This window comes from Neovison vison, chromosome 4 (assembly GCF_020171115.1).
Source record: "Neovison vison isolate M4711 chromosome 4, ASM_NN_V1, whole genome shotgun sequence".
Classification (NCBI taxonomy): Eukaryota; Metazoa; Chordata; class Mammalia; order Carnivora; family Mustelidae; genus Neogale; species Neogale vison.
Genome location: NC_058094.1, coordinates 48,911,361 through 48,938,670, shown reverse-complemented (window position 1 = coordinate 48,938,670; position 27,310 = coordinate 48,911,361). Strand labels below are relative to the sequence as shown.

Sequence of the window (27,310 nt, the reverse complement as noted above, 5' to 3'; positions counted from 1 at the left end):
GAAGTAATATTCATATACATAGGACATTTAGTCAAGACTAACAGTGCCGTGCAAGACTTTAACACACACACACACACACACACACACACACACTGAAAGGTAAGTGAATCACTTCAGGACCAAGACCAAAATAATAAAAATGGAAGGAAGAAACATCAAGAGAGAATGGAAGAAAAAACCTTACTACATAAAATTAGGAGAAATACCAATTGCACAAGGCTAATGACAACAGAGAATAGGGATGGTTTTGAAATAATCTTCTTACTACTGAATAAGATCACACTCTCAGATAAGTCCTAGAAACTAAGCTAGGGATTTGTCTATGGTTTCTCAAGGGTCCTGGCAAGGTCTTTTTCCTTCATTAATTTAAGCTACAATCCTGGGTACAATCTCTTTGGGAATTAGCTAGATTATATCTAAAGATAATCAAACATTTATTGCTTAGCCTTTTCTTTGACTTCAATCGTCAGAACCTCTTCCCCAGCCTCTGCAGAAGGAGCCATGCTGATGATGAGGGATTGATGAGTAGTTCCTCCGGGTAAAGCTCCGCTTGTAATCGGCTGGGGTTCTTCTGCTGTAACAGAATTTGCTCTACATTCGGAGCTGTCCTGTGTTTTCTCTGATGGCTCTCTTCCTTTATTTTCATATTCTGCTCCTTTACCCTCTCCTTCTTCAGAATTTTCACTTGTTTTCTGGAAGAAGCAGTTACAAGAGCTGGTTTTGAGATCATAATAAAGGACACTGGACTCTTTTGATTAATATACAATGGCTAAGGATCCCTACCAAGACAGATTCTCTGAATTAATGTGGGAATCATGTCTGCCTTGCATTTGACTATCATTTGATAACTTTCTGATGTGCTGCAAGAATGAGGTTGAGCTGTCACATTTGACTTAACAGAGTAATTCTGGGTTTCATTTTTGTCCCTGACAAGAAATTCTCTTTCCCTTGGTTCTTATGCTCTCTGAATTATTGGACTTAGTGCTCAGGATTCTTTGCTTTTGCCTTAAAAGTATGTACTTATTTATTTTATGAAGATGAAATTTTAAATATTTATTTACTAATAAAAAAGTATGAACCAAATGCCATAAAAATACTACAGAAAGTACGGTTTTCCTGCTGCATAAGCTCATGGGAGAATCTCAGGGAGAAACTTATCTCTCTTTCTTCATACAGTCTTTTCCATTTGTCCCATGGGTGCTTGAGCTCTATGATTTTAGGAACTCTTATGCTTAGTATCATCTGTAGAAATTTCATAGCAAAAAATATACTATGCTCTTTGCTGATGATGCTTCAGGTCAGTTTAAGAAAGGTTTGTACAAGGTATGAATGTGCACATGTAAAGCTGGGAAACTTATTTAACACAATGACCTATATTTCAGTACCCCATAAGTCTTTTACATAACTTATTACTTCCATGCTGATTAAATGGGGCATTTGGTTTATACTTTATTCCTAATTTTTACCATAGCCTTTGTGTGTGAAAAAGGAGAGGCAAGTTTTAGTCTCTTGAGTGTGACTGATTTATAATATGTGCTTAATGATCTTCTGAAAGATCCACAGCCAACCATTTCTTACAGTTTTTATAGATAACATGACTAGATTCAGAAAACCTGAATCCCTGCTCCATCTTCAATATCTGCCCTCATAGGCTTATTACAAGAATCAAAGAAATACGAAAATCAAGAGAGAAAAAGAATAACATTTGAGTATCTTGAAGTTTCTAAGAATTGAGAGGCAGCTCAGTGTAGGCCTAGAAGTCTGAGTACCTGAGTAATAGTTTTTGCTCTGTCACTTTTTGTGATCTTATCCAAATAAGTTGATCTGGAGTTCAGTTTCTTCATCTATAACAAGAAGGGCTTGGATGAAATCTATGAAGTTATTTTTGACTATTAACATTTGTGATATATAAGTGATTGAATATTTGTGAAAATATTTATTGGCTCACTGGTAAAATATGTTATATATTTATAGGTTTATATGTGTGCTTATACATATGCAATTGATTCTAATTATTCTTGGTAGTTTTGTTCTATCAAACTGCCACAAACAGAAAATTAGCAAATACTGAACCATTGCTTCTAGAGATAATGCAAGATTTTGTTACTATGAGCCTCTGTTGACAAATTTTTGTCAACAAGTCAATACATAACCTTGTTTTATGTGTACTTCTGTTTAGAAACATTTATTTTATATATATATATATATATTATATATATATATATATATATAGTTTCATTATATTGAACTCAAGGTCAATAGCACTGTAACTCTTGCTTGAATGATGCTTACCTAGCATGTGTCTTTTCTCTGTAAGACACATCAGAGCATTTTTGTGCTTATGAACACAGGATAGTACTTCAGCTCTATGCAGTACAAAAATGAGAAAAACAAAGCACTTAAATAGACCATGAAAAGGTCACTTGTTTACAGCATGAGAACTAAAACAAGAAAGTAGAGTGTCTTCCTGTTCAACCTCAGCTGAGAACATGTGCATTGGGAAACTTAAATTTTTCACTGCTCTGCATATACATATGTTTGCAAATGACCATGTTGAACACTGATTTTGGGTTTATAAAGAAATTTCTGTGAGTAGGTAGATATGCAAATATACAGAATATACAAATAATGAGAGCAGAATGTATTTATATATACATATGTATTAAAAGTATCTATAATAAAACATGAGTATTAAATGTAATGATACATGAGGATATAGTTTAGATAATAATAAATGCTATAAATAAAGTAATAATTATTCACATTAGATGCATCCAAACTATCCTAGCATCTGAAATTGAATTAAAGCAGGAACTTGTCTGGGTATACTTAGTCCAAAGGTCTGTTACAGCCCTCCATCCACTCTGTCTTATCACCTGAATGGTTTGTTCTCTCTTCAATTTGAGTAGTCTTGCAAGTCCTGCTTTTCCTGTACCTCCCAGGAGAGCTTTAAACATTTTAGGTGTCTCTTGTTTTGGTGGGAAGAGAAAGGCAAGTCCTTTTCTTGGAGGAGTTGCCTCTGTGCCTGGAGCCTTCTTCTTTAGAAGCACACTGTGAATAGAAGAGAAAGGCTACTTTATTTTATTTTATTAGATTTTATTTATGTATTTGACAAAGATAAATCACAAGTAAGCAGGGAGGCAGGCAGGCTCCCTGCTGAGCAGAGTCCAATGTGGGGCTTCATCCTAGGACCCTGGGATCATGACCTGAGCCGAAGGCAGAGGCTTAACCCCCTGAGCCACCCGGGTGCCCCGAGAAAGGCTACTTTAGATAGTACTGTAATAATTCTGGAAAAACCTACCAGAAACACTAACATTTCTCCTAATCTGAGAAGTTTTCAATGGATAGTTGCATATATAGTTGTTTGTTAAGTGCATCGCATGGAGAAAGTTGATCACTGCCCAAACTCTAATGGGGTTTTAAAGGTCATACCTGGCCTTCTTCATGAGGAGCTTTTCAGAATCTGGATAATGCACTAGAATTTGTTGGAGGGTCTTTTTGTCTAGAGTTAAAAGATTGGCGAACCCATGGGCTATCACATTGGCAGTTCGACGATTTCCTCCTCTTGCCGCTAGGAGGCTGAAAGAGGAGAAAAGTGAATCTTTATCACCAGTTTCAGTCTTCTACCAAAATTAAAAAAAAAAAAAAAAAAGGTATCAAATATTTTAACCATTTACACTGCTTTGGAAAGATGAAGATGAGAGTTCAGGTGATTGTGTGGAGGAAGTTAGATGTGGTGGTGATGGAAGTGGCAACAGTTTTCAACATGTTTTGTTTTGAAATCCCATCTCAAATGAAGGACTTGTAGCCATCAGTGCCCCATGAGATTCCACCCCAGATTCCAGAGGCTCACAGTCTTTTTAAAGTCGATATCCTCTATTTGCTTCTCTAGCTTCATTTTTCATCTTCCCCATCCTCTTTGTTCCCCATAAAACTGACTAATGGGGCTCTTGTATAATAATAGTGGATTGTAGCTGCAAGATGCAGACTTTCTCTGAGTAAGTGTACTTAAGGAAGGCCAAAGTCAAAAGAGAAGACAGAAACAGGGCATTTCAGAGAGATTTGGAAGTCCTAACATCTAGAGCTGCAGCAAATATTAAGCACAGCCTAAGTCCTAGCCAGATTAACATAAAACCTCATGCTAAAGACCTATCTACCTCAGTTCCCATTACCAATTACATCATGTACAGCTTCCAACAAAAAATTATAAAGCAAACTAAAAAAAAAAAAAAACAAAAAAACAAGAAAAACACAGCATAACAAGACAAAGAAAGCATTAGAACCAGACTGAGATAAGACACAGATATAGGAATTCTCAGAGAATTTAAAATGTCTCTAATTAATATGTTAAGGGATCTAATGGAAAAAGTAGACATCATATAAGAATGGATGGGAAATGTAAGGAGAGAGAGTGAAATTCTAAGGCAATTCAAAAGGAAAGATTAGAAATAAAAAACATTGTAACAGAAATGTAGAGGGACTTTGCTGGGCTCATCAGTGCACTGCACATGGCCAAGAAAACAGATGAGTTTGAAGGTCAGTAGAAACTTCTCAAACTAAAATGTAAAGAGAAAAAAAAAGAATGAAAAAATCCCCCAACAACCTGCTCCCAAACTTCAAAAACTCTAGGACAATTTCAAAAAGTGTAAGTAAATATGTAACTTTTGTGTGTACATATACATAAAATAAATACATACCATACATCATTCTTTAATACCAGAAAAAAATATTTGAAGTAATCATGGCCAAGGAGTTTCCAAAATTAATGACATACATTAAACCACAGATCCAGGAGGCTTGAAGACTATCACAACAATAAATACCTACCTCTGACAGTTGTGTTTTATTCCTTTTTTTGAAATCCAAGTGCTTGACCTAAGCTTGATTGCCATTTCAAAGAGGCATTCACTTCAAAGATGCTGATCTTCACTAAATACATTGCCAGCCACCCAATTATATAAAAAGTCAGACTGCCTTCCCCCAGTGAGGCTTTGTTTTAGAGATCTAGTTTATTTTATTATTATTTATTTGTCAGAGAGAGAGAGAGAGAGAGAGAGAGAAAGCGAGCATAGGCAGGCAGAGTGGCAACAGAGGCAGAAGGAGAAGCAGGCTCCCTGCTGAGCAAGAAGCCTGATGCGGGACTCAATCCCAGGATGCTGGGATCATGACCTGAGCTGAAGACAGCCGCTTAACCAGCTGAACCACCCAGGCGTCCCTAGAGATCTAGTTTAATATCTAACCATTGGGCTAGCTTGTTTTTTTTTTTTTCACTTCCCATACTTTAAATTTCTGCTCTTATATTTTAAATTCACTAATAAAAAGTGAGCCCACAAAATCCTAGACCCCTATTCTCAACCCCAATAGAAGCAGAACCCCAGGCCTATGCATTCTTTCCCTCTCTGTGACCTTGGTGTGTGGCATCAGGTGGGCTGTGTAATTTTTGAGGTCTTGTAAGTAATAAATTTGTACTTTTTTAAGGTTTCCTAATGTTTGTTGCTGAAAGGCATCTTACAATTTTTTTTTGAAGATTTTATTTATTTGACAGAGATTGGGAGTGAGAGAGTAAGCAGGGGGAGTGGCAGAGGGAGAGGGAGAAGCAGACTCCCTGCTCAGGGAGTGTGGTGGGGTTCGATTCCAGGACCCTGAGATCATGACCTCAATTGAAGGCAGAAACTTAACCAACTGAACCACCCAGGTGCCCCTGTGTCCTACAATGTTAATAAAAACCAGAAAGGCCAGTCCAACCACAACATTGGGTTATTGATAAGTTTAGATCTGCACAAACCACCTAGAAGAGGAACAAGGATAATAATCAGCAGATTTTTCATGAGAAGCCATGCAATTAAGAAGAGAGGGGAGAGAAATATAGTGTTGAAGGTCCTAACAGATTAGATCATAATTGTCCACACCACAAAGAAGAAATTATAACTAGACATGATAGACGTTAGCGAATGTCAGGGTGGTAATTATATTGTAATATATATGAATTTCTAAATCCAATATGTTGTACACCTAAGACTTACACAATACTATATGCCAATTATGTATTTTGATAAAAATAAAAATAGTAAAAAAAAACCAAGAAAGAAACAAAATCAGCAACCTAGAATTCTATGTACAGTGAAATTACCTTTTCAAGGTGAAAAAGAACAAAGATTTTCTTAGAAAAATAAAAGCAGAGGGAATTCAACATTAGTTCACCTACTCTGCCAAAATGTTGAAAGAAGTTCTGCAGGAAGAAAGAAAATAATGTAGGTTAGAAATTCAGGTCTACATAAAAGGGGGAAGGACATTGGAGAAGGAATAGAGATAAAATAAAACTAAAATCTTTGTTTTTCTAATTCTTAATTTTGATCTAACAATAATTTTAAATAATAAAATAACAATGCTTTGGGTGATTTATAGAAAATGGATAAATGAAATGAATGACTTAAGGGCTTCTAGGGAAGAATTGGGAATACTGTGTAAGGCTCTTGCTCCATAGGTTGTGTTCTGTGAAGGTAGACTTAAATTAGTGTAAAATGTGTATCACAGAATGGCTGCACCAGCTTGCACTCAAGAGGAATTTGAGAGGCAGCGTGGGGGGTTATGGGGAGCAGGGAGGGAAAAAAATGAAACAAGATGGGATTGGAGGGAGACAAACCATTAGAGACGCTTAATCTCACAAAACAAACTGAGGGTTGCTGGGGGGTTGGCGGGGAAGGGATAGGGTGGCTGGATTATGGACATTGGGGAAGGTATGTGCTATGGTGAATGCTGTGAATTGTGTAAGACTCAGGATTCACAGACCTGTACCTCTGAAGCAAATAATACATTATATGTTAATAAAAAAAGTGAAAAAATGTATATCACAAATTCTAGGGCTACCACTAAAATGTCTTTAAAAGAAGTATAACTGACATGCTAAAAGAGGAGAGTTGAATGCTCAGTTGAAAACAGAGAAGACAGAAAAAAGGAGGAAAAAATCCTAATGTTAGGCCACCTTAAGGAATCAAACAGAGCCTCTTTCCAGCAGTTCTCACTGAACTTTGGTCCAGGTCTATCCAGGATGTTTAGAAATGGAAATACTTCCTCAATATATAAAGAAGATATTTGGAATCCATAAATGTTGATCATGTTAAATGACTACTTATTTTGTTTGGTGACTTCACATTTTAAATTTCTTGTTCCATGGCAAAAACAGCCTTTCTTTCTTCCCTCCTTCATTCTTTCCCTCCCTTTCTCTCTCCCTCCCTCCCTTCCTTTCCTTCCTTCCTTCCTTCCTTCCTTCCTTCCTTCTTTTCTTCCAAGAGAAAGGGGCAGAGAGAAAGAAGGAGAGGGAGAATCTCAAGTAGGCTCCACACCCAGCTCAGAGCACAACAGGGGGCTTAATCTCATGACCCTGAGATCATGACCTGAGCCAAAATCAAGAGTTGGAGGCTTAACTGTTAAGCCACCCAGGCACACCACCCCCAAAACTTATTCTTTACTCCTTTACTGAGCTTCTTCCCAAGACAAGTTTTCTTTCACTTTTTTCTTTTTATTGAAGAGGAATGAATTTTACCTTATCTGTCTGCCTATCAATCTATTTCCATCCATCCAACTTCCTATCTATCTTCTTACTTGTCTTTCTGTGCACAGGGTAATCCAGCAGTTAGGCAGGGCTAGATGGCACTGGGGAGCTTAATTTGGGTCTAAGAATGTCTCTGTGTGTGTCAGACAATGAGAGCAGAACGGAAATAACATATTTAAATGTCAAGTTATTTTGAGATTTCTCAAGCTTTAATTAAACTTGCCTACAGGTTACACGTTTAGAGTGCTTGATGAGTTTTTGAACAGAAGAAATAGTCTGTTTGCCAGATGGATTTTGCCCAAACTCTCAGCAATGTTTAAAATAGCCTCTTTTTTTTTCTTCTGTCCACAAAATGCTTCTCCAGCATTCCACCAATGGAAAGTTTCATGCATTAAATAGCTTAGTAAGAAGATCCCTAAATATGCCCGACCCCATATAGTTTCTGAAAGCACGTACTAGAGGATAAATAGTGGAGGTTAATGATAAATGTCTGCAGGTCAAAAAATAACAAAGAGAGTAATGGTCCAGGAAAGAAAGAGTGGATTCTAATTCTAGATCCACCTCTGTATGCTGTGACTTTAGACAATAACTTAATAACTAAATCTTTTTGATTTTTATTCCAACCATGTAAGTATTCATTGAGCACCTACCATGTATTCAGTGGAGTGAGAGGGCAAAGGAAGAATTATTCAAGCCTAGTGTGATTTTGTGTAAAGAATACTGACTTTGCAACCAGATAACTCTACCATTTATTATACACATTTCTTTCTTTTTTCTTTTCTTTTCTTTTCTTTTTTTTTTAAAGATTTTATTTATTTATTTGACAGACAGAGATCACAAGCAGGCAGAGAGGCAGGCAGAGAGAGAGGAAGAGAAGCAGGCTCCCTGATGAGCAGAGAGCCCGATGTGGGGCTCGATCCCAGGACCCCGGGATCACGACCTGAGCCGAAGGCAGAGGCCTTAACCCACTGAGCCACCCAGGCGCCCTAACTTTCTTTTTTCTTTTTTAAGATTTTATTTATTTATTTGACAGACAGAGATCACAAGGAGGCAGAGAAGCAGGCAGAGAGAGAGAGAGGAGGAAGCAGGCTCCCTGCTGAGCAGAGAGTCCAGTGCGGGGCTTGATCCCAAGACCGTGAGATCATGACCTGAGCCAAAAAGCAGAGGCTTAACCCACTGAACCACCCAGATGTCCCTATTACACACATTCCTAAACAGGTTACTTAATCACTCTTCTAGGAAACAAGACCATCTTTTATTACCTACTATAAGTATCTGATTATCTTTAGGGAGAAATAGGTGTTTATAGACTCCTGGTGTTTAATTATGAAGAAGGTGTTATTAGGTAAAATTCCTGGCTAAGAAATTTTAATTCCTAATTTGTGGCATGTAACTGTATTAAGCAATAATAAATATAACTTTGTATTACTTGGAGCTCTCCAGAAAAATAGAACAAATAGGATATATACAAATATATGTACATATATGTATGTGTATATGTATTTATATGTATTTAATACACATATTAAGTATATAAATTTTTATATATGTGTGTATATATATATATATATATATATATATATATATATAGTAAGTCTTCTCAGTCTCCATGACATATTTATTACGGGAATTGTGGAGACTGAGAAGACCTGCAATTTGCCATCTGCAAGCCAGAGACCCAGGAAAGCTGGTGATGTCGTTGGACTGAGGGGAGATTGGCGGAAGCCTATAGTGTAAATCCAGGTTTGGGTCTGAAAGCCCAAGAACCAAGAGTGTTGATGTCTGCTGGCCAAAGGCAGGGGAAGAAGGATGGGTCAGCTCAAGCAGAGAGAGCCGGTTAGCCTCTCCTTTACCTTTTCAGTACCTCAAAGGATTGGGTGATCCTACCTGCACTGGTGAGGGTGATTTTCTTCACTCTATTCAAATGCTAATCTCTTCCCTAAACATCCTCACAGACACACCCAGAAATAATGTTTTATCAGCTATCTGGGCATCTCTTAGTCCTGGCAAGTTGACACATAAAATTAACCATCATAGTACTAGTGGTACTATACATAGCACAAATGTGTAGATAAGTGAGTGAAATCAGATGTGTTCATGTCAGAGAGAAGGTATATTCAGTAGGAGAGGACCTATATATGCAAAAATCTGTAAATGTCAGGAATAAATAGTGACATGGAGATCATATATGTGTGTACATACACATATACATATATACACACATTATGCATATATGATATACATATATTTAATACAGATGTATGTGATATATATAAATCACAGAGAGCTGAAAGAGTTGCCACATATGGCATCATAAATTGCGCACTGCATACATAAACTATGTGATTGGAGCTCCCTGGACTTGTGCAGTGCACAGCCTGCACAGTCCTTTTAAGCAGAGCTAGCATATCCAGAAAGCATTCACACAGATAAGTAGAATGCAGAGGGGGTATAAATTGGGCGTAAATTGAATGGAAGAGCAAAAGAAAAACTAGAATGGAGACATAAATGGGATTCATAAAAAAATGCAAACTTTGCTATAAGAGGGCTTCAACTTTGACTTAGTCTTTTATACTTCAAAAAAGATGAATTCCTAGCTTTAAGAAAGATAAGAATGCCTCTTAAAGGGCTTAGTAGAGAGACTGCATGTAAATGGTGAATACCATCCTCATGTTTTTTTTTTTTTAAAGATTTTATTTATTTATTTATTTGACAGAGAGAGAGATCACAAGCAGGCAGAGAGAGAGAGAGGAGGAAACAGGCTCCCTGCTGAGCAGAGAGTGGGGCTTGATCCCAGGACTCTGAGATCATGACCTGAGCTGAAGGCAGAGGCTTAACCCACTGAGCCACCCAGGTGCTCCCATCCTCATATTTTTATGACAGATGCAAAAATAAGTTTGCTAAAACTGTGCTATTTTCCTCATTAAAGGCTGTGTGTCACTCCAAGGTACAGTTCAGTAAGAATAATTCTGTAGGAGAGGAAGGGCATCAGTATGATATGCTCCAGGTAACTTGCAATCTTTTTGTTGTACCTAGACTATACAGAGAACAAATAATCCCTCTTAAACACTGCCTTTCTCAGCTGGACTTTCTTTTTTTTTTTTTTTTAAAGATTTTATTTATTTGTTTGACAGATCACAAGCAGGCAGAGAGGCAGGCAGAGAGAGAGAGAGGAGGAAGCAGGCTCCCTGCTGAGTGGAGAGCCCGATGCTGGGCTCGATCCCAGGACCCTGGAATCATGACCTGAGCTGAAAGCAGAGGCTTTAACCCACTGAGCCAGCCAGGCACACCTCAATTGGACTTTCAATAAATACTGTTACTATATGAGTTTGACATTGTATGGAACATTATGCCTTAGATGTCTATCATGTGGGAGAATGTGAGGAATTCACTGTATAAAATGAAAAGAAAAAAAAGAAATTAGAGATAAATTCGGAGTGTGTAGAAATATCATACTCCATAATGAGCTAAATATGACGCTAAGTTCTGAGACTATAAAGATGATTAACATCTGACCATAAACTGCTTATAATCTAGGAGTGGGATAAGTGTGGGTGAGGATTGTCAGACTAGAAAGTACAGTATTACTACTAACTAATATTTTTGAGTGCTTACTATGAGTTAGACACTTTTCTAAGTTTTTTTTCTTTTTTGAAGATTATATTTATTCATTTATTTTGGAGAAAAAGAGAGTGAGAGTGAGAGAGAGTGTAAGTGGGGGAGAAGCAGAGGAAAAGGGAGAGAGAATCTCAAGCAGACTCCATGCTGCGTGCAGAGCCTGAGGTGGGGCTCAATGGCACAACACTGAGATCATGACCTGAGCTGAACCCAAGGTCCAGCACTTAACCAACTGAGCCACCCAAGCACCCCCTAAGTTCTTTTTTTCCTGTATTAATACATATAATGCTTTCCAATTCTGTGGGATAGTTATATATTATTATTAATCCATTTTAACCGATGAAGAAATGAAATCTCAGCTGAGTAACTTCCTCAGCGTCACACATCTCATAGGTTGTAGAATTGGGATGCAAACCTATACAGATTTCTTAAACAGGTAAAAGAAGTTCAAAATGGCAGATGCGGTCACCTGGGTGGCTCAGGGGGTTAAGCATCTGACTCTTGATTTTGGCTCAGGTCATGATCTCAGAATCATGAGACTGAACCCCGCATCAGGTTCTGTGCTAGCGGGGAGTCTGTTTGGGATTCTCTCTCTGCCTCTCCCCCCAACTCACACTCTTTCTTTCTAAAATAAATTAATAACTCTTAAAAAAATGACAAATGCTTTAAATGTAAAACATTGAGAATGTTTCCTAAAATAAAGATATTTCTAGTTTAAAAGCATTTTTTTCCCATGTAGAAGAATCATTTCCTAGAATAGAAATAAAACTGTCTCTGAATACTAGTGATGGAAAGAGTATCACGTCCAATGCTGAGTGAGAGATTAAAACTTCAAATGTCTTCTCATTAAGCAAATTTCCAAGTGGATGATATTTAGAGGGTAGGAGGTTAGATCACCTGTGTAGCTTTTTCTGAGAAACTCTTTTATCCTTTTCAGTGTTACTGGAAAACACTTCGTTGCTTGAAAATTTTTACCACTTCACTAAAAATAATTCTAACCAAACTTTTGTAGGTGAGCAAATATCAGAGGATGTTCTAGTGTCACCTCTGCCCAAGCTGCTTGCTCTTTGCAGATACTTTGATATTCATAAAACTACTGCAAGGCAAACACACGTTAACCTAGAATTTGGTCGTTTTTTTTTTTTTTTAATAGTTTGAGAAAAATCTGTGTATGTGGACTTTCATCAGAGTTAGAGAGTTTAGATTTCACAGATACAAAACACAAAGCCCTTTCCCCCCCAGGTCTTGATAATAGAGTTGAATTGGCTTCAGAGGAAGTGGATGAACAATGAAGAATCTAGATAAAAATTCTAAGGATATGGAGAGGAAAAAAAGAATAACAGGTACATTTTATTCTGTGCTCTGTTTATCTATATGCTTTCAAGTGCTCAGGAGAATTCTCTGTAATTGATACTCTGGTTAGAAAATACCATATCAAACAAACTATATAGTAGTTTACTAAAAGTTTCTTTGGAGTCAAAATAGCCAACAATAACATATATTAATGACCATGTCTATCTGGTGATGTATGTTCTTACCTATACCTACTGACTTAATAACTGAGTTCTGGAATCAGTGAAGTGACTTACTAAAAAACAATTACTCTGAGTTTCATTGTTGGAATTCAAATGTAAGGCTGGAGCTGACTAATTAAGAGATGTTTTCTTTACACTTGATTTCTAGTGCTGTCAGTGAAGGCACTGGTATTATTTTAATGACACATACTTACTTGCCCGTGGACAGTAGAAAAAATAAGGGAAGAAGCCAGTCAGGCTGGTATAATAAGATATGCCAAAGTCTGACTGTCAGAATCTTGACCCTCCTCCCTGCTGTTCCAAATGGTGGTAAGAAACTTTGATCTTCATAGCTTTAGAGACATTGGACAAAGTTACTTTAGGAGGTTTCTTTAGGATAGTTGGATGCATGATTTAATAATGGTACTGATAATATAGTTGTTTACAGGAATACTGTGAAACTTAGATGAGGTGTGCTTTTTGCTCTAAGCAAAAAGTGCTACACAACCAAGGAGATGGCCTACAAAATGATACAGTGAAAATATAAATACATATTTTTAACACAGGTAGTGTTTATAGGTTAGATATAGGAAAAAATAAAAATAAAGAATTTCTTTCTCAATATTAATCAAAATATCTTACCCTTGCTCATGTTTCTAATGAATCTACTTTCTCTGTCTTTAGGAAGAAGGGTTGAGGGCAGCTTTTGGGGGCTTGGGGGTTTGGGGTCACCGGGTTGGGGGGCAGAAAGGGATATTGAATTATTCTGATAAAGTGTAAAAATATGGAATTAAAATGATCTGAAGAACTAGAAGTATTCTTTGGTACTCTTCTTTTAAAAACTGAGTGTTCAGGAGAAATAGGCAAACATGGTATAGAGGGGGAAAATGTTTAAAGTTATTTTTCAAAATTTTGGGGCTTTTCACTATGATACAAGGTAAATATCAAAAAGCATTCTCTGAATGGGTGATTGGACCAATAAAATTGATGTGAATTTAAGTATTTTAAATATTTAAATTTAAATACATAAGGATACATCAAAATACATAAGAATACATAAGAATATCTATCTAAAATACCTAAGAATATATCAAAATGCCTAAATTCTACTTAATAACATGCTATATATGATGAAAAAAAGATGATGAAAAAGAAAGAAAAACGGAAGTTAAATAAATGATCACATTTATAAAAATAAATAGGTCCATAGAAAATTAATTCATTTAGAAAATATTTATTGCATACCTATTATTTTCTAGGCACTATTTAGAGAAATGCAAATTAAAACAACTTATTAAAATGCAAAACCAATGAGAATAATAAAGTAAAGCCAGTGATGTTAGGGAAAAATAGCTATATGTGCATGCTGTATTGTAAATTGATTTAATTTTTCTGGAAAACAATCTGCCCATATAATACAGGAGCTATAGAAATGTTTCTACCTTTTGACCTAGTTATTTCACTTTTGGGAATAAACCTAAAAGAAATAAAAGCAAAGTAGTTTTATAAAGATAAACACAGCAGTGCTATTCTTAATAATAAAAACTGACTAAAAGGGCACATGGCTGAATATGCATATTCATGACAAAAATGAATGTGTATTAGTACATTTGCAAAGATAGAAAGATAATTACATTCACTTATTTATTTATCCACTTACTTATTGAATAGCTATTTATTAGTCATTATATGGGCCAGGCACTGCCCTAAGGGCTGGGAATTGAGTGCAGAACAAATCAAATGTGGTGTCTGCTATTGTCCTTGGAAACATGTGCCTTTGTGCAAAATAGAAAAATGTAGCTTCTCTGGACACCTGCAGTCCTGTGGGTGCAAATCTGGGCCAAAAAAATGCTCCCATTTGGAAAGTAAAGAGTAAGTGTGCATGAAGAAGAGCACAATAGCAGAGATCATGACTCAGGAGTGGAATATGGTCCCTCACTGGTCATCTTGATGCACAGCACAACTGGAACAGCCACACACAATAGTCCTGGTGCCCACAAATTAGTGAGGAGAAAAGACATCAAAGACATAAACGCACCAGGGAGGACATAATTACAAGGATAAGTTCTCAGAAAAAAAGGAATATAGTCTGACCAGAGCATATAGCAAAGAGAACAGGGAGGTCCCTATAGTGGAGAATATAGGAAGTTCTGAAAGAAGCTGAGATTAAGTAAAGGAGATGGGAAAGTGTCCAGACAGAGGTAACAGTGTGTGTGAAAAACTCCCCAAGGCCATATATCATGTGGCATATTCAGGGAACTGAAGCCCGAATTAAAGAGAGCACAAGAGTGGGATCCAATGTGAGTAGAGAGGTGAGCAGTGGTTTGCCTCTGTAGAACCTTGCAGGCCAGGATAAGAACTTTGTTCTTATTCCTAAAAACAGTGTAAAAGCATCAGATTGTTTTAAGCAGAAGTGGGGGGGGGGACACAATCATATCTGTGTTTCCCAAAGATCCCTCTGGCTGTAGAGTGGAGACTGGATTGCAGAAGATGCAGATATTGGAGTAGGAAAAGCAAAGTAGGCCACTACAGTTGTCCAGTGAGAAGTGGAGGTGGGTTGGACCAACAGGAGCATTGGAGATGGTAAGATGTAAATGATGGGAGATCTATCAAAGAGGTAAGACTAATAGGTCTCAGAGGTACACTGGCCGTGTAGGGTGAGTAGAAGGAGGTATTAAGCATGCCTTTTTCACCCCCCCAGTAAAAATGTTAAAGTTAACAATTTAAAGAGTTTGGTATTTGTTTCCTAGAGTTGCTTTAACAAATTGCCACAAACCCAGTGGCAATACAATAAAAATGCATTCTCTCACAATTCTGAGGTCAAAGTCCAAAATCAAGGTGTTGGCGAAGCTGGGCTTCCTCCAAAGAATCTAGAAAAGAATCTTTTCTTGCCTCTTTCAGCTTCTGGTGGCTCCAGGAATTCCCTGGCTCTAGCTACATAATTCCAATTTCTGCCACTGTCTTCAGATGGTCTTTCCCTCTTTCCCCTGCATCTGTGTGTCTTTCCTCTTCTGTCTCATGTGAGGATACTTGTCATTCGAAATAGGGCTCATCCAGATAATTAAGAATGATCTTGTCTTTGAGATCCTTAACTTATTTATATCTGTAAAGAGCCTTTTTTGGTTTTTGTTTTTGCTTTTTTTCCTAGTAAGGTTATATTTTATCTTCATGGGTTCCAGGGGTTAGGGCATGGATATATCTTTGTGGGGGCCACCATGCAACCACTATAGGCATTACGTGAAAAATCATTTACATATCCTACAGTAGGGACTACCAGCATTGACCTTTGTGCACACATTATTGTCTGCACGTGTCATTTGAGGAACACAGAAATGTCTTCCATCCGTTCCCAAATAAGCTCAAGTAATTGCCACATCCAAGGGATACACTGGTCATTTTGAAGCCTTATACTCCTTAACATCCTGTGTATACTTCATCTTTGGATGTAATCCATACATTTCATCACCTGGTATTGGAATCTTTCATTTCCTTGTCTCAACTGTTTGTAAGGCTCTTCAGGGAACCAATTGTTTCTTGTTGGCCATCCTTGTTTACCATGTCATGCATGGTTTTCTTTGAGACACTTCACATTATGCTATAAGGGGTCCTGGATATAAATTTGTTGTTTTATAAATCACAATGAATTAATTAACTAAAAATTACTGAATATGGGCACCTGGGTGGCTCAGTGGGTTAAGCCTCGGCCTTCAGCTTAGGTCATGGTCTCAGGGTCCTGGGATCATCGAGGCCCACATGAGGCTCTCTGATCAGCAGGAAGCCTGCTTCCTTCTCTCTGCCTCCCTCTCTGTCTACTTGTGATCTCTCTCTCTGTCAAATAAATAAATAAAATCTTAAAAAAATAAACAAAAATTACTGAATATACCTACAAATTATTTTTGAAAGGAAGTGGGATATAAATGAAAATCAATATTTATTTATAGTTTTTCAATTCCAGTTTTATTGAGAAACAATTGACATGAGTCACTGTATAAATTTAGGCCATACTTCATGATGAGTTGATTTACATATATCATAAAGTGGTTACTACACTAGGTTTAAATAACATTCATCTGCTCATATAAGAACAATAAAAAAGAAAGAAAAAAAGAAAACAGAAAGAAAGCTCCCATCCCATCCCTGTGATGGGAGCTCTTAGGAATTATTCCTAACTTTCCTATCTATCATAGTGTTAGCTATAGTCATTTTATCTTATAACTGGAAGTTTGGGAGTGCCTGTGTAGCTCAGTCAGTTAAGCATCTGCCTTTGGCTCAGGTCATGATCCCAGGGTCCTGGGATCAAAGTCCCATGTTGGGCTCCCTGCTCCATGGGGAGACTGCTTCTCCCTCTGCTTACAGCTCTGCCTACTTGTGCTCTCTCTCTATCTCTTGGACAAATACATAAATAAGTAAAATCTTAACTGGAAGTTTGCACCTTTTGACCAGCAATTCCCCTCCCCACACCTTCTGTCTCTGGTAACCCCAAGCCTTTTTTTTTTTTTTTTTTTTAAAGAGAGAGATCACAAGTAGGCAGAGAAGCAGGCAGAGAGAGAGGGGGAAGAAGGCTCCCCACTGTGCAGAGAGCCGACGCGTGGCTCAATCCCAGGACCCAGATATCACGACCTGAGCCGAAGGCAGAGGCTTAACCCACTGAGCCACCCAGGCGCCCCACCCCAAGCCTTTTTAATGAATATTTTCTTTCTTTCTTTTTTCCTTTCTTTTAGAGTCTACATATAACTGAAATCATACAATATTTTTCTTTCTTTATCTGATCTATTTCACCTAGCATAATGCCTTCAGGGTCCATCCATATTGTTACAAATAGCAGGATTTCTTAAGGCTAAATTATATTCATATATAATGAATATTATATCTCAGGACCCCAGGACCCTGAGATCACGACCTGAGCTGAAAGCAGAGGCTTTACGCACTGAGCCACCCAGGCACCCTGAATACAACTTAAAAAAAATATTTATTTGTTTATTTGAGAGAGAGAGAGAACACAAGCAGGGAGAGTGGCAGAGGGAGAGGGAGAAGCAGGCTCCCTGCTGAGCAGAGAGCCCGATGTGAGGATAGAGCCCAGGACTCTGGGATCATGACTTGAGCTGAAGGAAGAAGCTTAACCAACTAAGCCACCCAGGTGTCCCTGAATACAGCTTCTTTATCCATTTATCCACCAGTAGATATTTAGGTTATTTCCATGTCTTGGCTATTGTAAATAATGATGCTATGAACATGGGTTTGCAGATATCTTTTTTTAGTGTAGCTATAATCATATTAAACAAAATAGATTCTAAGTTAAAGATGGTAAAGGGAGATAAAGAAGGTTATAATATAATGATAAAGGGTTAATGTATCAAGATATCATTGTGTCCCATAATTCCTGTAGGCCTTTTCCACTTTTTTTAATTCTTTTTTCTCTTTGCTCTTCTGGGTAATTTCCTAAGTCCTATCCTACAGATCACTGATTCTTTTGTGTGGTTGAATTTATTTTTGAAACTATCTATTGAATTCTTCAGTTCAATTACATGCTTTTCAACTCTTGCATTTATATTATATATATATTTCATTATTCTATTTCTTTGTTTGAACTTTTTTAAGGATTTTATTTTTAAGTAATCTCTATACCCAGTGTGGGACTTGAACTCACAACCTTGAGACCCAGAGTCACACACTCCACCAACTGAGCCAACCAGGCACCTTGACCATAGGCTTATTTTTGAGGGCTCCATAGTTTTCCATTTAAAAACTACAACACAATTTAAAAAAATTTTTTATTTGTTTATTTTAAATAAACATTAAACACACATTTAAATAAATGTGTATTTAAATATTCATTTAAATAAATTTAAATAAACATTCAAATTAGCATTTAAACAAACATTTAAATAAATTTAAATAAATATATTTATTTAAATAAATTTAAATGAACATTTAATGTCCTCTTAGTGAGCATTTAGAAAGGTTCTAGAGTTTGGGTTTTTTTTTTTTTTTTTAAGATTTTTATTTTTTTATTTGTCAGAGAGAGGGGAGAGAGAGAGAGGACAAGTAGGTTGAGCAGCAGGCAGAGAGAGAAGTAGCCTGCCTGCAGCACAGGGAGCTCAGTGCAGGACTGCATCCCAGGACCCTGGGATCACGACCTGAGCTGAAGGCAGACGCTTAACTGACTGAGCCAGAGGAGGCATCCTGAAACGTTCTAGTTTTTGTTAATGCAGAGATGACTATTACTTCTTCTTCTTCTTTTTTTTTTTTTGGATGACTATTATTTCTTATTCGATGTAACCAACTGAGGTCAAGTTGAGAAAGGGGCATAGACTTAGTGCAGTGAGACCAGGGAGAGACAGAATGTCCAGGGGTCTCAAGAACTCTTTTTTTTTTTTTTTTTAAAGATTTTATTTATTTATTTGACAGAGATCACAAGTAGGCAGAGAGAGGAGAGAGAGAGAGAGGAGGAACAGGCTCCCCCCCAAGCAGAGATCCCGATGTGGGGCTCAATCCCAGGCTCCTGGGATCATGACCTGAGCCGAAAGTAGAGGCTTTAACCCACTGAGCCACCCAGGTGCCCCTCAAGAACTCTTGATGACACAATCCCACGCTTCTTTGGTTGAACTTCTTATTTTGTCAATGTATAAACAAGAAGGTTATTTTGGATCCTTTGTTTGACAGTTCATAGATCATTATTTCTTTAGGATCAGTTATTAGAGCTTTATTAATTTCCTTTGGTGTTGTCATATCTGCCTTTATGATCCTTGATTTTTTTTTACATTATTATTTACACATTTGAATAATTAGACTTTACAGGTTTGTTTTGACAGACACAGTTCTTCACCAGTCAGTTCAGTTTGGGTTTCTGGGTGTCTGTCCTTGGGCAGATATAGCCTGCTATTACAGTCAATTTTTATGTGCTACAACTGTTCAAATTTTAAGGAATGTCATGGGGGATTGTACCATTGGCTGAGAATAGCTGGATAGGACTGCTGGCTTGGTTTTCTATCCAAGTGAGGCTGGAGGACAGGCTCCATGGTTGCCTGGATTCTCTGGTGAGTCTTCCTAGATGGTCTAGACTGGGTACAGGATTCAGTAGTAGATGGGACTATAAATGAGCTTCGCTGATGTAGAAGGGCAGCAGGATTGAACCCAGCTTATTGTTTGGGGACTCGATTCAGGCCAGAGTGTGTACTGAATTCCTTGCTCAGGTGAGACCACTGATTTTTCTCTTTGGATGGGGGAAATTTTGGGCTGTACTCTCTGTTCAAGAGCCACTGTATGTAGGGCAGTTGAATGGGCTATGTAGCCTCTTATGTTCTCTGGTTAGTTTCCTTAGTTGGTTAAGCTAAAGGTTGTAGTCAGCGAGGAGCAGGAGTATAAATTAGATTCCCTACCTGGGCACAGCGGGAAAAGTACCTTTAAAGCAGGTAAAGCTCATTGTTTGCTAACTCAAGCCAACCTGCACTGCAAGTTCCCTGAGTGAACAGGGCCACTGGCTTTGCTGTCTGCCTACCTCAATTGAGTGGCTTCAGTGCCACTGGGCCAGCATAGTTTCCAGGAGTTGTCTCTAGCCCTTACTGGTCAGATGGGGCCAAAAGGCACTCACAGGCGTTAGGGATATGCCTTAGCTCCCTTGCCTGCATGAGAGGGAAAGGGGCTCCAGGCTATTCTAAATTTCCCAAGTAGGTTCTGTAGTTGAAAAGCCTCTTTTAGCCTTGACTATGAATTGATCCCTCTGCCTGTGCATATCATGGGAATGCTCAATGCCCAGTACTGGCTTTTCTGGGACCATTCACCTCTGCCTGCCTCTTGGCTTGAGTGCCGCTGGCCCACACTGATTCCAGCAGTTGTTACTAGCCCTTCTGGTCAGATGGGGCAAAAAACCTTTCCATAGTGGGTGGGACTGGTTTAGCTCCTTGCCTGAATGAGGGCAAATGGGGCTCTAAGGTCTGCAAACCTTGTTTGAAGATCAGAATCAGACAGTTCCACACTCTGCTGAGTTCCCTGGTGAGTGCATTCCTGGTTTGGTTCTGCAAAGATGCTGGTTGGGATTACTACTTGGGCATGGCATGTATGAACTTAGTCTGTCAAGATCCACTTGCTGGATATTGCAAGCCTCTCTTCTCTTCTCCATCACAGTCAGGTTCCCAGTGGTTGAGACACAGGTTCTCCTGCAATCATTGTAGTGAAAGATCAAGGTATGGGGTTCCACAATGCTTGGGGGATGGTTGTCCCCTTTGGGTTCTCTTTTCACACTGGAGAAACTGGAGGCTCAGGGGAGACCTCAGTATGATGCTATGCTGGCCTTGGGAAGGGGCAATGTGGTCACTGTGTAGTTACTTCTCTTACCCTTATTTATTTATTTATTTATTTGAGAGAAAGAGTGAGAGAGAGAGAGAGGGAGAAGCAGACTCCCTGCTGAGCAGGGTGCCTGATGTGGGACTAGATCCTGGGAATCCAGGATCATGACCTCAGCTGAAGGCAGTTGCTTAATCACCCAGGTGCCCCTTCCCTTCTCATGCAGTCTTTTGGTTTCTGTGGTGCAGGTGGTGCTCCAGCCTCACCCACATGTTGTAGGATTCTCTCAGTAGTGTCTTGTTTTCTAATAGTTGTTAATTGTGCTTGTGAAGAGGAGCAAAGTGAGGAAGAAATTATGTTGCTTACTGTATTGGCTTACTGTATTATTTTTATGTAGCTGCTGGTGACATAAAGATGGAAAGTTCTAGTTCTTATATTTTAATAACTTAATCTGTTGGGAAGATCCATCTGAACAAATTAAGTGTAATTAAATCAGTGTTAACTACTATAATAAAGTTATGAATAAAATAGTATAGAAGCAGAGAACAGGGAGCCTCTAGTTGTTTTGGGGGTGATTAGAGGTGGCTTCAAAGGTGACCCATGAATTGAGTCCTGAAGAGTGAGTAGATATTTTCCAGGGGGAGGATATTCCAAAGAAATATGAAACCAGAAGGAAATTCTATTGAAATCACAATAATGATACCAATGGTAGAAGTTTGTATGTGTTTCAAGAATGGTGAGAAACAGAAGGAGAATAGGAAGTGGTTAAATCTTTTTGGTGAATAAGACTTGGCACTTACTGTATGTGCAAGGAAAACAATGGAATCAGAACTACTACAAAACCATCCTTTGGCAGACCCTAGGTCTCTCTATTAAAAATGGGGTGTCTGTACTCTTCAGATATTAATTGGAAGTGTGGTCTGGGTTTTCTCCATGAAAGGCTGTAAATCTATATTTTAGTCAGGGTTTGCTCTTTTAGATTACTATACAATGTCTTTGAAAGCCCTCAATTCTTCTTTTTTGCCTCAGAAAAAAAGAACCTTCTTTAAAAAGCTATACGATAGTGTTGGATATAGATCATTTTAACAAAGGTCACAGCATTTTTGAGTAGTAAACATGATAACCAGATCTTTCCAGTATCTAGATGTTTGGCAGTCATGCTTCCATCACTGGAGTAAATAACTAGAGCTCCAGGGGCATATGACAGCTGTGGGTCTACGAAGCCTGTGGGTATCTGGGAAGAGCCAGATGCATCCTGTTTCTCCTCAGCGATAGCCAAGAAGAGAATCAAGGCAAAAATTCCCTTTTGCTTGAATCAACCAGACTACTGAGCAAGTATAGAGCTTGCCTGGTCTACTGGCTTCAATTTGGCCTTAGAAGCCAAATGGGTAATAGGAGATTTATTTGAGAAGTTATTGTCAAGAATCTAAGATTCTTTAAGAATCTTTAAGATTCTTTTCAATTGCAGCTCAGCAGCACCTGAATACTACTCCTAGAGTATTTCTTCCTGTGATGATAGTATCAGCAATCAACATACATTTATAAATTAACATTTATAAAGCTTTATTCTTCAGGGAGTATTCAACCCTTGGGAGAGGTCAGCTAATTAATTTCTGTGATATTTCAGATTAGACTGTTGCATGTTTTATGACCTTGAAGATTACAGTGGTTATTAAGTCACTAAAATATTAAATCACTTTTGCAAGGATTCCTAGTAAGGAAGCAATAGAAAATAGGCAAATAACTAAAATCTTGAACATTCTAAGAAGTATTTCCAGCACTGCCCCAAAGCAGGACCCTCACAGGAGTGTCCATTCTGTTTTAAGCAAGGAGAAAAAAATTTAAAAAAGGGAGGTCACATTATTAACAGAGATATAACGTGCTTCAACATTCTCAGAAAATCTCTTATACTAATATGAAGTCATCTTAAATTGCCCATATCTCTGGAACCCTGAAGATAATTTCTTAGCAGCTATGAAATTGTTATGTCAGTAACTGCCTGACAGTACACACTTCTCTTCCCCTTCAGAGTCAGCATCCTAGTTCAAGACTCCATCATTTTTCACCTGAACAACCACAACTGACTTTTAATTGGTTTCCTCTATTTTATACTTGCTCTTCTACTGTCTCTTCTCCACATAGCTGTTGGAGTGGTTGTTTAAAGTCATAATTCAAATTGTATCACTTTTGCCTAAAATCCTCCACTGGCATCCATTTGTATTCAGAATAAAATATAAATTCCATACTATGGCCTTAAAAACCTGTAAAATCTGGTTGTTACTCGCTTCCTTGGCCGACTCAAACTGCTCTGTTAGCCTGAAATTTAAGTTTTCCAACAATTAACTCTCCCAACCTCTTGTTTCATCATTGATTCACTCATTCATATATATATATATATATATATATATATATATATATATATACATATTCAATATATACTTAGTATCTACCTTCTGCCAGGCACTGACTAGGTCTTGGCACTAAGGAGCTGAATGAGCTAGGTCTTTGGGGGAAGGAGGGATAAACAGAAATGTGAAAATCCTTATTTTGCCAATGCTCTCAGAACAATCAAATGTTTGTCAAATTTGAGCAGGAAGCTTAGTTATTCTATGACCTAAGATTTTTCTTTCATGATAAATAATAGACTTTAATACTTATGATGTATCTTTTAGCTACCTGATTTCTCCAAACACCGCTCCAGCTTTCAAAGTAACCAGAACCTGAGTACCATCAGAGCCTCCAAGAACTTGGACTTCACCTTGCTTGATGATATACATTTCCTTGCCAATTTCTCCCTGTATGCCAAATATAAAGAGGAAATGGTAGTTACTTAACTCTTGACAATTATTCCCCCAAATTAAGAAATATAAAATGTTCCAGAGGAATAAATATAAATTAAAAAAGCAAGAAATATCAATGTAAAAGTGATTAAGACTGAGGTAGTTATGGATATTGATTGGACACATCACATGAAAGGAAGTTAGTAAGGAAGTGATACTTCCCAATATGGAAGCATTGTATGCCACTACTAGACAGGTAAGCACAGTATGGCACCATTGGCCAGGTAAAAATGTTTCAAGTCAGCACACAGTTTCAGGGACAAGCACAGGTAGAGGAAATAACTGGTTGTAACCATAGTTACCCATAGCTTTGGTGGCTAGTGCTATGCTTAGAAGAAGGTACTTGGTGTTTAAAAAGAGCATGGGCTATAGTCTTTTAAAGGTCAACTCCACTCTTATGCCTATAACACTGAGGTCTGAATTTAGTAATTGGAGCACAGGAGACCTTTAAGCTATTATTCTTGTTCCATATTGAAAAGAAAGTGTTAATGCATCAGGTTGTTTTACTCAGTTTTGCTTATCTCTGGGGACTCTCTTTTGCTTATCTCTGGGGACTCTTGGAGCCAGGGCAATGATGCTTGTTCAGGCCCTGAGAACTAAACTCCTGGAATGTTCACAGAGTCACTGGTTAATAGTGTTATTCTGTATGCCTGGGGCAGTGTAGCAGGATGTACCAGGCTGTCAACATTGTTTAATGTAAACACAAAGATTTATGATGTGTATTTGGTATCTGGTTTGGAGTCTGAATCATGGCTGGTCATGTAGCTATGTGACCAGCACCATTTAACAACTTTTGACCTCAAGACTCTGATGGGTTTCCCTAGGTGGAGACATTTTGTCTTTGTCTTTAGGTCTACAGCTGGAGAGAAAAATGTATCCTTATGATCCTCTGAGAAGTAGGACCTAGAAAGCCTGCACCTGATTTTTCTAGTCTTTGCCTATGTGTAACTTTTTCTTCCTGTTTTTATACTGTATGCTTTGCTATAATAAATCTTAAGTCATAAATATAACTTTTTTATTGAATCATGCAAATCACCAAACTAACGGGTTATTGTGGGCCTCTTTGAATATCTCTTCTCACTCCAAAATCCAGAAAGAATAAATATATAAGAGACCTAAGTTGCAATTGGGTCAAGAAAAGCTGTTAAATTCTAAATAAGCTGGTTTGCATAATACTAGGCAAACTATTTGGATAATAACACCTATAAGTCTTAATGAATTGGGTCTTGATCACCCTGAGGTATAAAATAATAGCATGAACACAGTGAATTTACTTACTTGGTTCAGGAGGGGACTGGGTTATTTGAATTCACTAAATATTCCTGTTAGCCATATTTTCAAAAGATTAGAATACAGTAAAAATAACTCAGGATTAAACAGTGTTGATTATAGTTTATGCTCTGTGATGGCTGAGACAATGTTTACTTTGTTTCAGTGTTGAGCATAAGGCTTATGATATAGGCACTCATTTATGAATGAGGTAAATATAGTTTAACCATTTTCTATGAAGTTTTAAGATCCTTTAATACCAAGGTTTGTTTTCATTCCACCCCCCCCCCCCGCCTTTTAAAAAAGATTTATTTATTTTAGAGAGATAGAGTGCGAGCACAAGTCAGGGGAGGGGCAGAGGAGAGACTCTCAAGCAGACACCTCACTGAGTGCAGAGCCCCGCATGGACTCCATCATGGGATCATGACTTGAGCCAAAATGAAGAGCGAGATGCTCAACCAACAGCTACCCAGGCATCCCAGTTGTTTTCCTTTCCTGAATATTAGTTCTTGTCATATTAAATTTAAAATTTAAAATTTTCAGGTTCTACCTCTTAGTTAACATCTGTGACATTGAATTTTTCATTTTATCTTCCTATTAACTTTAGGAGGAAAGTAAAGTAAGCACTATTATTTCCATTTTACAGAAAGAAATATAAAGGCACAGATCAGCATGATTGACTAACCAAAACTCCATGACTGTAATTAGAAGCAAAAGGAAACCTAGAATGCGCAACTCCTAAGTGTACAAAGCACATATTTTAAAATTTTGCATTGTGCAGAAGATTAAACATGTATTTATTCTCAAACATAGATCAAAGTAGAAATTCCAAGACAGATGGATCTTATTACAATTATTTCTATAATATCAATGTTAATAACGTCTAACATTTACAGAGTACTTTAAAAAATCATAATAATATCTGATATTTACATTACTCCTTATTTTAATACTTGCCTTTCTTCTATCAGAACATGCTACTTTATAATTGCAAAACATTTTCAGGGATCTTAATTCATTTAATTCTTGCAAAAATCCCAGTGAGGTCAAAGATATTTAAAAATTGGTAGTAGAGGCTTGAAAAGTTAAGTGTCTTGAGCAAATTTACAAGGTTGGCAGATGATAGCATTAGAACTAGCAGCACATATGTCACCTGACTCTGTAGAATATATATAGATAGAGCATACCTAATGATAAATCCAGTATCAACACCAATCTCTAAAAAACCAATAAAATGATGATGAATTATTTAAAAAAAAAAAAGAAAAGTGTCTGAATATTAGTTTTCCAAGAGATTACTCCAGGAAGTAATGATTACTACAAGGGTATATTCCTTATTCTTTTCATGAAGTAATTCTCCGGGAACTAGAATGATTTTTCAAAAGCAGTTATTACATCTGACTGGAGGTAGAAGTACATAATGGGCACTTAAATATAGTTCAGCACTTTTAATTATTTTTTAATGATCATTTCAGTAATTTTCCAAGGAGATCTGGCATAATCAACGAACCAAAACTTCCATGATTTCTTGCATACTTCTAGGCTAATTTAAGCCTTTCCTGCAAGTTTAATTAGCATTCAAATGGAGTAGACATTCCTCAGAGAACAAGGTTCTGACAGCATGTGCAAAATTAAGACCAAACCAAGCTTCTGTGGTTGGTTTATGTACTAATTTGGAGAAAGTGTACAAATGCAAGAGCCTCATGTGGAGAGAGGTAACCCTTAGTGAGAGAGCACTTCAAATTTTCAGGGTTCCTGTTTAGAAGGATATATTCTTCAGAAGGGGCATTCTGACACTCAAATTAATTCTGCAATTAATTCTGGGAAAATTCCCAAGTTTTTTTCAAAATGGTTCAAGTTACGCACTCAGTATATTTGGGAGTCATCTTGAAGATTAGGCAGGTCAGCAAACTTCATCCTGAGCCCTGACATTCCTTCAATTATTAAGGCAAATTCCTATAGAATATGAGTTTTTTTTCCTTCCTGTTTCCTACAGTGATTTGTGGAAATGATAAGCAAAAACAAAGCTGAATTTAACAACTTCTCATCTCAGTCAATATCTACTATCAATTAAATCCTCCTCTCTTAAAGGCAAAAGCAAAGCAATGTGGCAGGTAGTCTCATGCGTTCTTATTTATGCTATTTCTCCTACTTATTCCTTTCTTTCCTCACTAGTGTTCACTGATCTGTTTTTATTATTGAGTGCTGGAGGTATTCGAGGAAGAAATTAGAAA

The 27,310-nt window shown here is 37.6% G+C and overlaps 1 protein-coding gene across 1 annotated transcript in view; it reads right to left on the bottom strand.

Annotated features, from left to right (window-relative positions):
- Positions 1-434: 434 nt before the first annotated feature.
- The window catches only part of CNGB3 (cyclic nucleotide gated channel subunit beta 3), a 157,964-nt gene continuing 131,088 nt past the window's right edge, over positions 435-27,310 (bottom strand). The window contains exons 15-18 of the mRNA XM_044247109.1: positions 23,644-23,762; positions 3,433-3,579; positions 2,877-3,051; positions 435-692 (exon numbers count right to left, since the gene is read on the bottom strand). Of these exons, the coding sequence (XP_044103044.1) occupies positions 435-692; positions 2,877-3,051; positions 3,433-3,579; positions 23,644-23,762 (699 nt within the window). The remainder of the gene's footprint in view (positions 693-2,876; positions 3,052-3,432; positions 3,580-23,643; positions 23,763-27,310) is intronic.